The 15,080-nt window shown below is 53.6% G+C and overlaps 2 protein-coding genes across 5 annotated transcripts; one reads left to right on the top strand and one right to left on the bottom strand.

The window, feature by feature from the left end:
- Positions 1-707: 707 nt before the first annotated feature.
- Positions 708-4,317, bottom strand: PSME2 (proteasome activator subunit 2). The gene is made up of 11 exons (XM_057722315.1): positions 4,191-4,317; positions 3,849-3,881; positions 3,361-3,423; positions 3,030-3,116; positions 2,895-2,925; positions 2,711-2,808; positions 1,757-1,825; positions 1,538-1,605; positions 1,319-1,373; positions 924-1,010; positions 708-833 (listed from the first exon to the last, which is right to left on the bottom strand). The coding sequence occupies exons 1-11, from the start codon at positions 4,236-4,238 to the stop codon at positions 753-755; spliced, it is 720 nt and encodes a 239-aa protein (XP_057578298.1). The 5' UTR covers positions 4,239-4,317; the 3' UTR covers positions 708-752.
- Positions 4,318-5,126: 809 nt separating this feature from the next.
- Positions 5,127-15,067, top strand: RNF31 (ring finger protein 31). 4 transcript variants are annotated; one of them, XM_057723133.1, is made up of 21 exons: positions 5,127-5,499; positions 5,591-5,737; positions 5,888-6,043; positions 6,269-6,328; positions 6,431-6,506; positions 6,729-6,906; positions 7,388-7,775; positions 7,950-8,240; positions 8,498-8,746; positions 8,847-9,032; positions 9,143-9,349; positions 11,027-11,200; positions 11,284-11,382; positions 11,476-11,565; positions 12,594-12,708; positions 12,813-12,931; positions 13,197-13,310; positions 13,458-13,515; positions 14,258-14,354; positions 14,659-14,827; positions 14,939-15,067. In XM_057723133.1, the coding sequence occupies exons 1-21, from the start codon at positions 5,308-5,310 to the stop codon at positions 14,990-14,992; spliced, it is 3,219 nt and encodes a 1,072-aa protein (XP_057579116.1). In that variant the 5' UTR covers positions 5,127-5,307; the 3' UTR covers positions 14,993-15,067. The 4 variants fall into 4 exon arrangements, 3 of the variants coding, with proteins under 3 accessions (XP_057579116.1, XP_057579115.1, XP_057579117.1); XM_057723132.1 differs by having other exon boundaries at positions 13,131-13,310; XR_009051434.1 differs by lacking the exons at positions 14,258-14,354; positions 14,659-14,827; positions 14,939-15,067 and having other exon boundaries at positions 13,085-13,310.
- Positions 15,068-15,080: the final 13 nt, after the last annotated feature.

Below are 15,080 nucleotides of genomic sequence, written 5' to 3'. Positions count from 1 at the left end.
ACAGCCTGGCTCCTGCTGTGGAATGAGTGGATTTGTACTCTAGAGCGGCTCTGCCACTTACTAATAAGCCGTGTTACTTTCGCAACTGCAGGTTATCTGTCCCTTGGTTTCCTCAGTGTGATAACTGCAGAAATAAAGACGGCATTGGCTGAAGGAGGAGGGTAAAGGTCAAAAAGTTTTATTGACCCATCCTTCCCACAAAGTCCTGTAGTATAATTTCCTTCGCCTTGATGCCTTGAGAGCGTTTTTTCTCCTCCCAGCCTTTGAGAAGGAGTCCAACCATTTACCCATAATTTTCCCAGTGAAACCTCATTCTCCCTACGGGCTTGCTCTGAGCTGATGAAAGAGTTGTTCCTTTCTTCATTCCCTGACCTCAGCCACAGAGCTTTCGCCTAGTCTGTCCAAAGCCTGATTATTCCTATAAGGGCTCTGCCCAAATGCCACCTCTTCCAGGGAGCACTCATGACACCTTCAGATGGAAATAACCACGTGAAATTCGCAAATACAGGTTATTTTCATGGCTGTCAGGGCATGTAACAGTTCCCACTCTGTTCTTTAGGATGATTTCCTAAGAACAGGATGGACCTCTAATTCCTCTTTGTCTTCCTGGTACCCCTCTCTTTCCCATCACCACATTCACATTTAGTATCTGGACATTGGTGACACTCAGTAAATGTTTTTTGAATGAATGACACACACCAGAGGTTATCCACATAAAGTTTAGGTCATTTATTTCCCTTCTAACCCCGGGCTCAGTACATAGATGGTTTCTCTTCACCCTTCGGATTGACAATTTTCTCCAGGTTGCTGCTTATAATATGGTAAAGCTCAGCCTGGAAGAAGGCCAGAGGGCAACAGTCAGGTTCTTGGCCTTTCCCCTGCCCCCCTCATCCACCTTCCTTAGGGGCTTATTCCAGACTCACATAGAAGGCCCTCAGGTCCAGCACCATGGCCCTGAGCTCCCCATAGGCTGCCTCATCTCGCTCGTGCACCAGGGCCCGGTAATCCATCTGGGATGTGGGAGGCAAAACTAAGTCAGCTCCAGGGGAGGTTGGGACATTACTCTGGTTTCCTCATATAGGGAATAGGTAACTTGAGGAATGAGCCCCTTCTCAGCCAAAAAAATGGGATCCCACAGGATCAAACAGAGAAAGGGGTCAAGGTTTTTGAAGCCCAAATCAGTTTTCCTGGGCTTAATATTCTCCACATCGGGAAGGTCATAAATGAGACAAAGAGGACCTCTATCCCCCCCTTCCTCATCACCCCACCCCCCACCCCAGCCATCCTCAGCTAAAAGGCTGGTGGACTATCCACTTACTACATGGGTCTCTTTAGAGGCCTTGGCTACAGCATCCCCGCGTTCTGAGAAGTACCTGCCAAAAAGCAAAAGGAGTAACCACAGGAATGGGTGTTCAGAGAGAGGTATTCCCTCAGACCCTTCCCGAAGCCCGGCTTCATCCCGATGGGTGTGCCCAGCTTTGGGAGTCCCAAAGACATGTCCTTCAGACCCCTGTGCTGGCCCTCCAGCTGCCCTCACTTGGAAATGGTTGTCTGGAAGGCTTCCACTTTGGTCTTGACTGCATTTACCCTCTCAAGCACCTTTTCCTGTGGTGACAAAAGAGATGGGAGGCAAAGAAAACACTTCATCTCCCTCCTCACTCACCGCCTCCATCCTCCTCCCAGTTCATGTCTAGCTCCTGTCCCTTACTTGCCAAGTCTCTCCCTGCTCTCAGCATCCTCACACACCCTTTCTCACCTGGATTGCCACCCCAAAGTCATTTCCATCCTCAATTTTGGGGATTAGGTGCTGGATCCATGTGATCACCTACATTAAGAAATATCATGTAGGAATCATTCAACAAATTCTCTGATCTTATTACTGCTACTTCTTAATAATAGCTACATTAAACTGAGTACTTACTATATGCCAGGCACTGTGTTATGTATTATATATCTCATTTAACCTTCACAACACCCTTTCAAGGTGTGTGTACGTATATATTTTTTTAATAAAAAAATAAATAAATTTATTTATTTATTTATTGGCTGCATTGGGTGTTCATTGCTACATGTGGGCTATCTCTAGTTGCAGTGAGTGGGGGCTGCTCTTCATTGCAGTGCGCGGGCTTCTCATTGTGGTGGCTTCTCTTGTTGTGGAGTATAGGCTCTAGGTGCATGGGCTTCAGTGGATGTGGCGCACAGGCTTAGTTGCTCCACGGCAATGTGGGATCTTCCTGGACGAAGGATCAAACCCGTGTCCCCTGCATTGGCAGGCGGATTCTTGACCACTGCACCACCAGGGATGTCCCAAGGTATATATTCTTATTGTACCCACTTAACAGATGAAGAAACTGAGTCACAGGATGTCTAAGTGACTTATTTAAAGTAACCAGTTAAGTAAGTGGTCGAGTCAGGATTTGAACCAAGCAGTCTCCCACTAGGGCCCAAGCTCTTAAACCAAGTTACTGTATCATAGCATCTGCACTCTGTACCTGGTACAGCAGTAGGTTCTGAAGTTATGGAGGTGGATGCAGCACAGTCTGATTTGAGGATACCATTGTGTTAGAGAACAAAAGGTATCTAAACCCAAGGCACAGAAGGAAGCTTCCTATTTGGGGGATAGTTTCCTGAATGATGGACTTGAATCTCTGAAGGAGACCAGGGCCTGGATTGGCTTGTCTTCTCTATGCCCCCCAGTTCCCAGGCTTACCAGAATGCATTTTTCTTTGAGAGTCCAGACTTCTGGCTTAACCAGGGCAAGCAAGGCCAGGACCTTCTCATTCCCAGGGAGAAAGCCGCACTTAGGGACTGTGAGAAAGAAGGGATTTAGACCTTTTCTCATCCAGTACTCAATGTGCCATTTCCTTTTTCCTAGCCACCCCTTCCTCTCTTACCTTCTTTCTTCTCCTGCTTATCTGTTTCCATCTAAAGAAGAAAGGGGGAAAGTAGCTTTAGAAAAGTCATGGAGGTTGGAGGGCCATCATCTACACTGAGTTTATAGCATGAGCCCTACACCCTGAGTGCCTCACCTCATCATCCTTAGGTGGGGGGTCTGGGATGGGGATGTCCAACGGCGCCCGGAGAGAAGTCAGGTCAGTCACGTTGAGGGAGTCCACCTGCACAGAGCTCACTGTCAGGGGCTGCCCAGCCTCTTCCCTTCACCCTGAGTCACAGCTTTCCCTCCACACATCCCACCCGCCCTCTGCCTCCCAACCTAGGCTCAGGCCTCACACTATCCTAATGATCCCAGTCCACCACTTGAAACTGTTCTCTGCATTCAGAGCTCAGCTGTTAGCTAGAGAGGATGGATGGAGAGGAGAGAGGCCATGGGATGGGGCAGGAGGCGTCCACACTACTCACTTGCAAGAGCTGATCCAGGTATATGATTTTCTGAGGCAAGAATCTGTAGAGGAATTCTTCAGCCTGTTGGTTACATTTCAAGGGTTGGAATCACAGAAGACATTCAGTGAGATGTCTGAGAAATGGGACTGGAAGGGCCCTTGGAAACCATTGACTCCAGTACTTACAAATGAGGGAACTGAAGCCCTGAAAAGTGAAGGGACTTGCCCAAGCTGGGACGCATCAGAACCAAGGTTAGAACTGTGGTATTCCTGCTTTGGGGCCATGGCTTTTCCCTCCACACCAACAGAGGGGAGAGGAAGTGGTGGAAGTGGGGAAGGTCAAAGTAAAAGTAGAGATCAATAATTAAGAGCTTATCTTGGGGGGAGGTTTGATAAGTGAAGTAGGGAGCGAGTCGAGGGTGGGTTTGGGGATCAGCCTGAGAAGTTGCAACCCTCAAATATTGGCCTAAGATTCTGGGTCAAAACGCTTGAATCCAGAAGACTTACCTCCTGGAAAAGATTTTGCCTGAAGACATCCACCTGCACAGAGAGCGGTACCCGGATGTTGGTTAAGGGTCTCAGTTGTCCAGAGTAAGATCCCATCCCCAACGGTATGCCCTCCAACTTGGCTCAGTCCTTTCCCACCACAAGCCAGATTTCCCTGGTAGCCCACGCTCAGTGTAGAGACTGTCCAGAGGACAGGAATCTGGTAATCCCCGGGCAGAAGTGAAAGCACTTAGAGAGGTTGGGAGATTTCTCTGGCACGGCCTTGGTCCCCCGGAGCACCCAGTTTGACCTCCATTCAGGAGAGCTCCTCGGCCCCTGCCTGGCCTCCCGGTCCCCCGTTACCTGTTTGCGGGCTTCCCCGCTCAGGCGCACCCCACAAGGCTTGGCCATGCTGCTTCAGTTGCTGCTAGATCTCGGGTCTCCCCGTTCGCCGCCTGGGCTTTCGCTTTCACTCCCAAGTCCAGGCCCGCCCCCCTCAGCCCCGCCCCCTTCCTTCTTTTCCCCCCTCCCCCTGGAAGGCCGCAAACTGTAGGAAGCCCCTCTGCCATTCTCCGCCTGTGCGACCAGGAGAGGCGGTGCTGACTGGGTCACAAGCCCAAGTGCTGTCCGGGGGAGGGGCTAGGACAAGTGGGACCCGCGGAGATTGAACAGGGGCTGTCCCTCGGAGAAGGGGAGGGGCTTAGAGGGAGGGGAAAGAACCGTCCAAGGATAGTCAGGCTTGGGGTGAGAAGGGCGGGAGAGTGGGAAAGGGGGTGTTCAGTGGTGGGGCTCCCCCAGGAAGGCGCGACTGCGGGGAAGGGCCAGAGGCGGATCAGAGTGGGTGGGAGAAGCAGTAGGAAGGAGAAGGGATAGAGGATATGGAAAGGAGAAGGCACGGGGTCTTCCTCCCGGAGGGCGCCTTATCTTCAAGACTGACTGTAGAAGGGGCTTGAGAGGGGCTCAGGCCGGCCAGAGTTGAGTCCCCAGCTGAGTGGGATTTCCCCTGTGGGGTCCGGATAGAGAGGAGGGCTTTTAGGGGAAAGGAACCCCAGCACCGGGGGCTATCCGTAGAGGGGTGGAACCAGCCTGGCCCAAGGAGGGGAAGGGCGCCAGAACAGGGTTTACAGCCTAGACGTTCTGGGGGAGGAGCCAGCGGCTATTTACCATTATCATTGGCTGGGACCTTCCCTGGTCACGCCCCCTGACCTCCTGGCCCCTCCCTTCCTTAAGTTTAAACCCCTCCTCTTCCCCTGAATCTGGCTCGCAATCCCGCCCTCTTTCCTAGTACTTCCTGTTCCCGCTAACCCTGGCGTGGGGCCCGGCGCTGAAGAGTGACCGTGGCGTGAGTGGCCCGGGGCGTCCGCGCCGACCGGGTCGGGCCGCGAAGCCAGACCCCAGGCGCTCCGGGCGGCGCTCGGGCCGCGCACAGCCTGCGCCGTGTCCCGTCGGGCAACGGGCTGGGGCTGACTCCAGTCTCAGGATGCCGGGGGAGGAGGAGGAGCGGGCCTTCCTGGCTGCCCGCGAGGAGCTGGCGAGCGCCTTGAGGAGGGATTCCGGGCAGGCGTTTTCACTGGAACAGCTCCGGCCGCTACTGGTCACCTCTCTGCCGCCAGCAGCCCGCTACCTGCAGCTGGATGCTGCACGCCTGGTCCGCTGCAACGCTCATGGGGAGGTGAGGCCCGGCCCGGCTCGGCTCGGGAGGAGGACAGAGGACCTGAGGCCGGGCCGGGACTCACAGCTCTCTGCTCTCTGACTGCTCCCAGCCCCGAAACTACCTCAACACCCTCTCCACGGCCCTGAACATCCTGGAGAAATATGGCCGCAACCTCCTCAGCCCTCAGAGGCCCCGGTACTGGCGCGGGGTCAAGTTTAATAACCCTGTCTTTCGCAGTACGGTGGATGCTGTGCAGGTGAAGCCCCTGGGCCCCTAATGGGAGAAGGGAACTTAGCCTGGGTTGGCGGTTGGCTAGAAAGGGCCTGAGACTGGGCTGAATGGGTTGAGGTCCAGCCCTATTGGGAAGGGGGCCTGCTGGGCAGTGACTGGCTTGAATGTGTGGCAGGGGGGCCGGGATGTTCTGCGATTGTATGGCTACACAGAGGAACAGCCAGATGGGTTGAGCTTCCCTGAGGGGCAGGAGGAGCCCGATGAGCGACAAGTTGCTACAGTCACACTGGAAGTACTACTGCTTCGGACAGAGCTCAGCCTGCTGTTACAGGTGAGGTATCTCTAGTCCTAAGGACTTAAGCACTGGGGCTGGGGATGCCAGCCTAACAGCAAAGCCAGTCTGGGGACTCCCATGCTATTGAACCATAGGCATATTCCCCACAGTAACTTGGGATCTCTTTGTACTTTTCATCCTGTGAATGTTTGGGGACCAGGGCTTTGAGGGAGGGCCTTGTTCCAGAGCTCTAGGTGGGAACTATTCTCATCTTGCTTGCAGAATACTCATCCAAAACCCCAAGCACTGGAGCAGTTGCTGAAAGACAAGGTTGAAGATGATGTAAGGAAAGCAGGAATGGGGCTCTGGGGCCTGGTGAACAAAGAGAACCTGTTGTGGACCTGTGTCCCCAAGCCTTGCTCATGCCCTGTCCTTCTTCCTCAGCTTCTGCAGCTCTCGGAGTTTGCCCCCTTCCTGAGAGAGATTGCTCCTGGCCCCCTCACCACACCCTCTGCCTCAGGTATCATTGTCCGGTGTTAAGGGAGAGAGTAGTACATCCTATTGATGGAAATTTTCTCTATTTTCTTGGTGACCTTCCTTTTTTTAAAAGAAATTAAAATTGTTTCCTTGGATTGAAAAGATGTGTTGAAAATAGTCTGTGATTTGTCCCCTCCACAGCAGAGTCAAATCTAACCTGGTCTTTTTTAGACCGATGTTCTGTTCTTTCTCACCTGTTCTCCAGGCTCCGCTCCTGGTCCCTGCTTTCTCTGTGGTTCTGCCCCAGGCATGCTGCACTGCTCAGCCTGTAAACAGGCCTTGTGCCCAACCTGTGATTGCCTCTTCCATGGACACCCAGACCGTGCACATCACCTCCGCCAGACCCTGCCTGGGGCCCCCCAGGCCACCCACCTGACCCCCAGGTGAGAGGCCTTTACTTCTGAGTGGGAGTTATTTAATTGAGAGAACTTAAAATTACTTGAGTGTCTACTCTGTGCTGGATTCTGTGCTAAAGGCTGTTTCATAGGTAGAGGGCAAGCAGCCAATTACTGCCCTCCAGGAGATCACAGACATACATATCAAGCAAGTAGCAGTCACAGCAAAATAGATTATTGTGGTGTGCAGATAGGTAATAGGAGGACGCAACCTAGTCAGAAGAATCAGCTTGATCATTTGGCAGTATTTTAAGTACCCACTAGGGGTCAGGCCCTATGTTAGGGATATTTACCAGCCAGATGTGAACTTTAAGCTGTCATTTAAATGCTGAACAGGCTACAGGTATGGGAGTGTTCCACACATGTGCAAAGGCCAGGGCCATGTGTTGTCCTGCAGGGAATGAGGGATGCCCATGGGTAAGGGGCCCAGGCACCCCCTCAGCAGGCCATGTCTGCTTTTCCATTCCAGCTTACCTGCCTCAGCTCCGCTGCGGCCTCAGTCCGTCTCCCTGCTGGCCCTGGGAGACAGCTCTCTCTCTTCCCCTGATCCTGCAAGTGCCCGTCTGCCCTGGCACTGTTCTGCCTGTGCCATGCTGAATGAACCTTGGGCAGTGCTCTGTGTGGCCTGTGATCGGCCCCGAGGCTGTAAAGGGCTGGGCCTGGGGATGGAGGGCACCCCAGGAGCTGGCAGCCTAGGACCCGAGCTCGCGCGGGGTCGCTGGGCCTGCCAGAGCTGCACCTTTGAGAATGAGGCCGCGGCTGTGCTGTGCGCTGTGTGCGAGAGACCTCGGCTGGCTCAGCCTCCCAGCTTGGTTGTGGATCCTCAGGATGCCGGCATTGGCCTGCAGCCCCTGCAGGTAACCTGTTCCTGGCCCTCTCCCCTCTTTATTTGCACCTGTTACCACAGGCCCTTCTCTACTCCTTCATCCCCTGGTTTCCTTCAGTTCCCCAGTGTCGTCCCCCCAACTTCCTGTACGTCCATCCTGAGCCTCGGCCAACCTTTAGTGGAATAATTCTTTCTGCCTTCCCAGCAGGGGGATCCTTTGCTCTCCTCTCCCCAGACTCCAGTGTGGTACTGTATTCACTGTACCTTCTGCAACTTGGGCCCTGGCTGGGTGTGTGCTATGTGCAACCGGACCAGCAGCCCCATCCCAGGACCACATACTCCCCGGCCCCATGCCAGCTCTTTGGAAGAGCGACTCCCTGAACCAGGGCCTCCGCGACGCCTCAGTGCCCCCCAGACTAGTTCCTGTGGGGACCTTGAGAAGCAGCGCCAAGACAAGATGCGGGAGGAAGGTCTCCAGCTAGTGGTCAAGATCCGGGTAAGGATTTGAGCCTGGGATATGCTTGTGGGGGAAGGGAGAGCCTGCAGTTGATTGATGCGAATTCTCAAAACCTGTCATTGTTAGCAGCAGCTACCTCTTATTGAACCCTTCCCCCACGGCAGGTAACATTCTGTGCACTGCTCACGTGATCCATGATCTGAGCTCAAGCACTGTCAGCATTTTGGTTTTGGCTAAGGGTGGATGGAGTGTGCCCTTGCTGATGGGCTCTCTGTCTGGGTGGGACTGTGCCTTAGGAAGGGGAAGCTGGAGGCGCGTGTCCAGAGGAGGTCTTCTCGGCTCTTCAGTACTCTGGCACCGAGGTACCCCTGCAGTGGCTGCGCTCAGAGCTGCCCTACGTGCTGGAGATGGTGGCTGAGATGGCTGGACAGCAAGACCCGGGGCTGGGTGCCTTTTCCTGTCAGGAGGCCCGGAAAGCCTGGCTGGATCGTCACGGCAACCTGGATGAAGCTGTGGAAGAGTGTGTGAGGGCCCGGCGGAGGAAGGTAGTAGCAGCTCTGCTGGAGGTGGGGCAGGGTTGAAGGCTGTGGATCTCAGAGCCTCTCACATTCTTCTTCACTCCTTCTTGTCCCTCCCGACTCACAGGTGCAGGAGCTCCGGTCTCTGGGCTTTGAGCCTGAGGAGGGGTCTCTTCAAGCCTTGTTCCAACACGGGGGTGACGTGGCACGAGCCCTGACTGAGCTACAGCGCCAGCGCCTTGAGCCCTTCCATCAGCGCCTCTGGGACAGTGGCCCTGAGCTCACCCCTTCCTGGGACGGGCCAGATAAGCAGGTGCTGGAAGGAGGTGAAGAGCCCACTTAGTAGGGCTGAGGGCAGGCTGAGGGGTAGGCTCCCTGGGGTCTGACAGCCACTTCTTCCCTCTCTACCTGAATCACCTGCAGAGCCTGGTCAGACGGCTTTTGGCAGTCCACGCACTCCCCAGCTGGGGCCGGGCAGAGCTGGCGCTGGCGCTGCTGCAGGAAACACCCAGGAACTATGAGTTGGGAGACGTGGTGGAAGCTGTGAGGCAGAGCCAGGACCGGGCCTTCCTGCGCCGCTTGCTTGCCCAGGAGTGTGCTGTGTGCGGCTGGGCCCTGCCCCGCAACCGGGTAATTCCCTCCCCACTGCCCCCGGCCTTAGAATTGCTCTGTTCCCTTTGGATCCCCACTCTACCCCAGCCCCTGTCTCTGACCTTGTCTTTTGCTCTGCAGTTGCCCATGTGCCCGTGAAGGCTTCTGGGGAGGGGAGGGCAGGAATAGGCCGCCTCCCTCTCTTTTTTCAAATGTTCTGTTATGGGGATTTTTGCACATGCGATAGTAGAGAAAACTGTATAACAGATTCTACCCTCCCTCCCCCACCACGTATTCATCATCAAGCTTCAGCCATTATTGATGTGTGGCCAGTCTTCATCTATACATACATAGGGTTATCTTGAAGCAAATCTCAGACATCAATAGTTTATCTGTAATATTTCAGTATATACCTCTAAAAGACAAAACTCTTTGAAAACATAGCCACAAATAGCACTGTCACACCAAAAAATTACCAGTAATTCTTTTTTTTTTTCCTTTTTTTTTTTCAATTTATTATTTTTTTGGGGGTACACCAAGTACAATCATCTGTTTTTACACACATATTCCCACATTCCCTCCCTCCCTCAACTCCCCACCCTCCCGGTCCCAGTCCTCTAAGGCATCATCCATCCTTGAGTTGAACTCCCTTTGTTATACAACAACTTCCCACTGGCTATCTATTTTACAGTTGGTACTATATATATGTCTGTGCTACCAGTAATTCTTTAATGTCATCATCAAATACCCAGTTGGTAGGAAAAGGCCCCTCTTATCTCCTGAATCCCTTCTGACTTACTCCAGGTCAGAAGTGGCAGTTCTTTGGCCAAATATAGCCCAGTTTAGTTAGGCTGGCTCTGTATGTTCTTTGTTTTTACTCTTGACTTTAAAATAACTAGAGTCACAGGAAGTTCTAAAAATAGTACAGAGTCCTGTGTGCTCTTCACCCACCTCCTCCAAACAGTAACATCTTGTATAATCATAGTGCAATATCAAGACCAAGAAAGAGAGATTGATACAGTGTTAGCTAGACTGCAGACCTTGTTCATTTTGTGCGTGGATGTGTATGGGTGTAGTTGTATGCAGTTTTATCCCACATGTAGATTCATGTAACCACCACTACAATCAAGATACCACAAAGGAACTCCTTTGTGCTACCACTTTATAATTGTAACCTCTTCCCCTCCTCCTGTCATAGGGCAACCACTAGTCTGTTCTCCATCGCTATAGTTTGTGTTTGCTTTTTTTTTTTTTTGGCCATGCCACGCAGCTTGCAGGATCTTAGTTCCCCAACCAGGGATTGAACCCAGGCCCTCGGCAGTGAAAGTACAGAGTCCTAACCACTGGACAACCAGGGAATTCCACCCCCTCCCCCCTTTTTCTTTTCGTTTTTAATTTTTAAAAAATTTTTTATTTTTTATTGGAGTATAGTTGATCTACAATCTTGTGTTAGTTTCAGGTGTACAGCAAGGTGATTCAGTTATCGTTTGTTTATTTTTAATTGAATGTGGATGCCTTTAGAGGGCATAATTCCACTTACCTTAGGGCTCACCGTCGTCTGTTTTTTTCCATCTGAAGGCCTTCAGATGTTTAGGTTGCCTGCCCAGTTGTTAATTAGACCCCAGTTTCATAGCAGACACCTGCCTACTGCCCCTCCCCCCGGCTGGCAGCGTTAGCGTCTGACCCCCTATCCTCCCCTCCCCTCCCCTCCACCAGATGCAGGCCCTGACCTCCTGTGAGTGCACTATCTGTCCCGACTGCTTCCGCCAGCACTTCACCATTGCCTTGAAGGAGAAACACATCACAGACATGGTGTGCCCTGCCTGTGGCCGCCCCGACCTCACCGACGACACACAGTTGCTCAGCTACTTCTCCACCCTCGATATCCAGGTAGTGCGGTCCCTAGGACTCAGGGTGCCCTGGGCTTTGAACAGGAGCCTTGCCCACTCGCCACTTCCACATCCTGTTCCCAGCTTCGAGAGAGCCTAGAGCCAGATGCCTATGCGCTGTTCCACAAGAAGCTGACTGAGGGCGTGCTCATGCGGGACCCCAAGTTCTTGTGGTGTGCCCAGGTCAGAGGCCTGCCCAGAGTTGCTGACCAGAGGGAGGGGTGGGGCGTGGCACCTGGTCAAGCCTCGGACAGCTTTATACTCTTGCACCCACAGTGCTCTTTTGGCTTCATATACGAGCGTGAGCAGCTGGAGGCAACATGTCCCCAGTGTCACCAGACCTTCTGCGTGCGCTGTAAACGCCAGGTGAGGCACATCCATCCTTTTGGAAATATCTGCTGAGCCACTGCAGGTACTCTGTTAGACTCAGGGTGTGCTGGAGAACAGAACAGACATGAGCTCTGGGCTCAGAGAGCTTACAGACTTGCCAGGGAGGGAGAGAGGAAGGGTGAGGGAAGGAGAGAGAGCAGAATTAGACATCGCCTGGAGTTCTGTGAAGAAAACAAATAGGAATCTGAGGTTAGGAATAACAGAATGGCCCTGCCTAGTACATGGGATCGAGAGATTAGACAAGACTTCTCTAAAACGGCTTGATTTAAGCTCAGGCATGAAAGTTAAGAAGAAGCTAACTATGCAAAGAGTATTTGGGAGAGAAAGAACAACACATGGAAAGGCCAAAGTCAGAAAAGGTGTTGTGTGGCTGGAGCCTTGAGAGCAAGGGTGAAAGTGGCAGGTGGTCAAAGAGGAGCTAGCTGCCAGATCAGGAGGGGCCGAGAGGCCGAGCAAGGAGGGGATTGGCCTTTCATTCTAAGACTGAGCAAGGGGGATGCTCTCTCGTTTACCTTTAAAAAGTTTAATATTTGATACCAAAATGGTGCGTCTGTCTTATGAAATACAATAATAAAATAAACACCTGCGACTCTACCACCAAACCTCCAAGCTAGAACCCTCCCAGTGCAGTTGAAGCTGCCTGATTTACGCGTTCAAAGGTACACTGGCTGCAGGGTGGAGGCTGAACCATAGGGGAGCAGGAGTGGAGGCAGAGAGACTAGTAACCCAGGTGAGACCTGACCTGGCCTGCAGTAAAGGTGGTCAGAGTAGGGATGAAGAGGACAGGGTTGAGCTAGGCATGGGTGGTGGAAGCAAGACTTGCTGGTAAACATGTCCGGTGTGAAGAGATGAGAGAGTCAAGGCTGGGCCCTCAGTTTGGGATTTGAGCAAGTGGTGAGTGGCAGTGCCGTACACTGAGCCATAGACTGCTGGATCTGAGTGAAGGGGTCGGCAAGAAGGGCCTGGGATAGAGCTTTCAGGGGAAGCTTGCTTCCTTCTGTCAGTGGGAGGAGCAGCACCGAGGCCGGAGCTGTGAAGATTTCCAGAACTGGAAACGCACCAATGACCCGGAATACCAGGCCCAGGGCTTGGCGATGTACCTTCAGGAAAATGGCATAGGTAAGGTTGCCTGTTTGCCCAGTAATCTCTCATCGCCAGCGGCTCTCTGCCTGAGGGCCTGAGGAGCAGTGGCAGCCCCAACCCTGACCTGCTGTCCCTTGCAGACTGCCCAAAGTGCAAGTTCTCGTACGCACTGGCCCGAGGAGGCTGCATGCACTTTCACTGCACCCAGTGCCGCCACCAGTTCTGCAGTGGCTGCTACAATGCCTTTTATGCCAAGAATGTGAGCCCGAAGAGCGGGGATGGAAGGGATGACGGTGGGGGCTGCCACTGGGAGTGAGGGGTGGGGGCCGTTGAGGAACAGCCCAGGGGAAGAGGAGAAGAGTTGGGGGTAAAGCACCTCTCTCTGTCCCCTCTCCCTTTCTGCTTGCTCCAGACCCTCCAATGTCTCCATCTCCCCCACTCCTACACCCTTCACACAGGGGTTCCTGAGAGGCCAGGACCCCAACAGTCTCCAACTGCCCCTCTCCCATCTGGGTTTCCGCCAGAAATGTCCAGACCCTAACTGCAGGGTGAAGAAGTCCCTGCACGGCCACCACCCCCGAGACTGCCTCTTCTACCTGCGGGACTGGACTGCTCTCCGGCTCCAGAAGCTGCTTCAGGTCAGGGGTGGCCAGCCTGGCTGGTTTCCCAGTTGCCCAGGAGAGGAGGCAGGGTGCAGGGTGGCAAGGAGGGAAAGGCCTGGATGCTGAGAAATCCAGCAGGCTGGCATCAGGGGAAGCTGATGCCCATCCTTCTGCCCTCCTCAGGACAATAACGTCATGTTCAACACAGAGCCCCCCGCGGGGGCCCGGGCAGTGCCTGGAGGTGAGCGTCCAGACAGGCCTGGGAGAAGGCAAGAGGAAGGGCTGGGCTTCTGCTGCGTGAGGGACGAAGGGGAGGCTTGGGTCTGGGGTTGGACCAGGACTCAGAGCCCATCCTGTGCTTGCTTGTTGTGCCCTTCGGTGTGTCCGCTTCCCCGGGCTTGCTACTTCCTCTGTAGAGCAGGGGTCATAGCCACCTTGCAGCCAAGCTGTTTTATGTGAGGCCACATTCAAGCACCTGGCACCTCAATGCAAATTTTCTTCTCCCATTCCCAAAGGATAGTGATTCATTAGTTAACTCAATGTTTATTTAATAAGACTTACTAGTTACTGTTTTAGGTTCCATGAGGACAACAGAAAGATGTTCCGTGATTCTAATCTACCCCACTTCTTACCATCTGTATAGAGTAAGACCTTCACAAAATAAGCTAAACTTGCAAGAGCTAAATCACAACCAGAGGAGCTGTCTCAAGGGAGTATGTGATTATGGGCCAAATGTCAGCTTGGCTAAAACCAGGGACAGAAGGGTCCCTGCTTCTGTGTCAGAAGTGTTCTGCACAATGGCATCTCTGTGTCCGCCGTCCGCCTGTCCCCCCCACCCCCCCACTGTTAGAGCAAGGGCTCCTGTCCTCAGTCCCGTCCCTAGAGGCTGCCTCGCATGCCTCCATCCACATCCCACTTCTCCTGGGCCTTTGTGGTCAGTGGCCTCCTCCAGACAAAGGGTCCCTTCCTTCCCTTACCCCTAGGTGGCTGCCGAGTGATGGAGCAGAAGGAAGTTCCCAGCGGGTTCCGGGATGAAGCCTGTGGCAAAGAGACTCCCGCTGGCTATGCAGGCCTCTGCCAGTGAGTGCCAGGCAGGGCATGGAGCATGGCGTCGGTGGGGATGAGAGCACTGGGGGTGTGTCTGGGTGGAAAAGTGGACCTACTGGGGAGCAGTAGGTCCTACGAAAAGTGGGAGGGAGGGGGCTCTTTAGAGGCAAGGGCGCAGAAAGGTAGCGTGCACAGGTTGGCAAGTGCCTACAAGAGCAGCAGGCGAGGAGTGTCGATGTTATTCATCCGAGTGCGTTGGTGCCCAGCACAGTGCGAGGACACTCAGTTAATATCAGCCAAAGGGAAGAACAAATATTCTGCCCTCTCATCTCTCCAGGGCGCACTACAAAGAGTATCTTGTGAGCCTCATCAATGCCCACTCTCTGGACCCAGCCACCCTGTATGAGGTGGAGGAGCTGGAGACGGCTGCCGAGCGCTACCTGCATGTGCGCCCCCAATCGCTGCCTGGGGAGGATGCCCCCACCTACCACGCCCGCTTGTTACAGGTAAAGCCTCCCCCCAGCCTCGCCTGTGACCCCACTCTCCAAAAGTCCCCAGTCCAGCCTGTGTCTGAGTCCCAGGTTTCCAGTGTCATCATCTTCTCTCTCCTTCTGCAGAAGCTGATAGAAGAGGTGCCCTTGGGACAGAGTATCCCCCGCAGGAGGAAGTAGCTGAGGGCAAGGGTTCCATGGTCCGACCCCCTCGGGAACATCTCCAGCACCAATAAAGAGGCATTTCCTTGCCCAGGCTTCTTGGTGG

This window comes from Hippopotamus amphibius, chromosome 2, assembly GCF_030028045.1.
Source record: "Hippopotamus amphibius kiboko isolate mHipAmp2 chromosome 2, mHipAmp2.hap2, whole genome shotgun sequence".
In the NCBI taxonomy this organism is placed as follows: Eukaryota; Metazoa; Chordata; class Mammalia; order Artiodactyla; family Hippopotamidae; genus Hippopotamus; species Hippopotamus amphibius.
The sequence above is the reverse complement of the archived record's forward strand: the minus strand, read 5'-3'. Positions and strand labels throughout refer to the sequence as shown.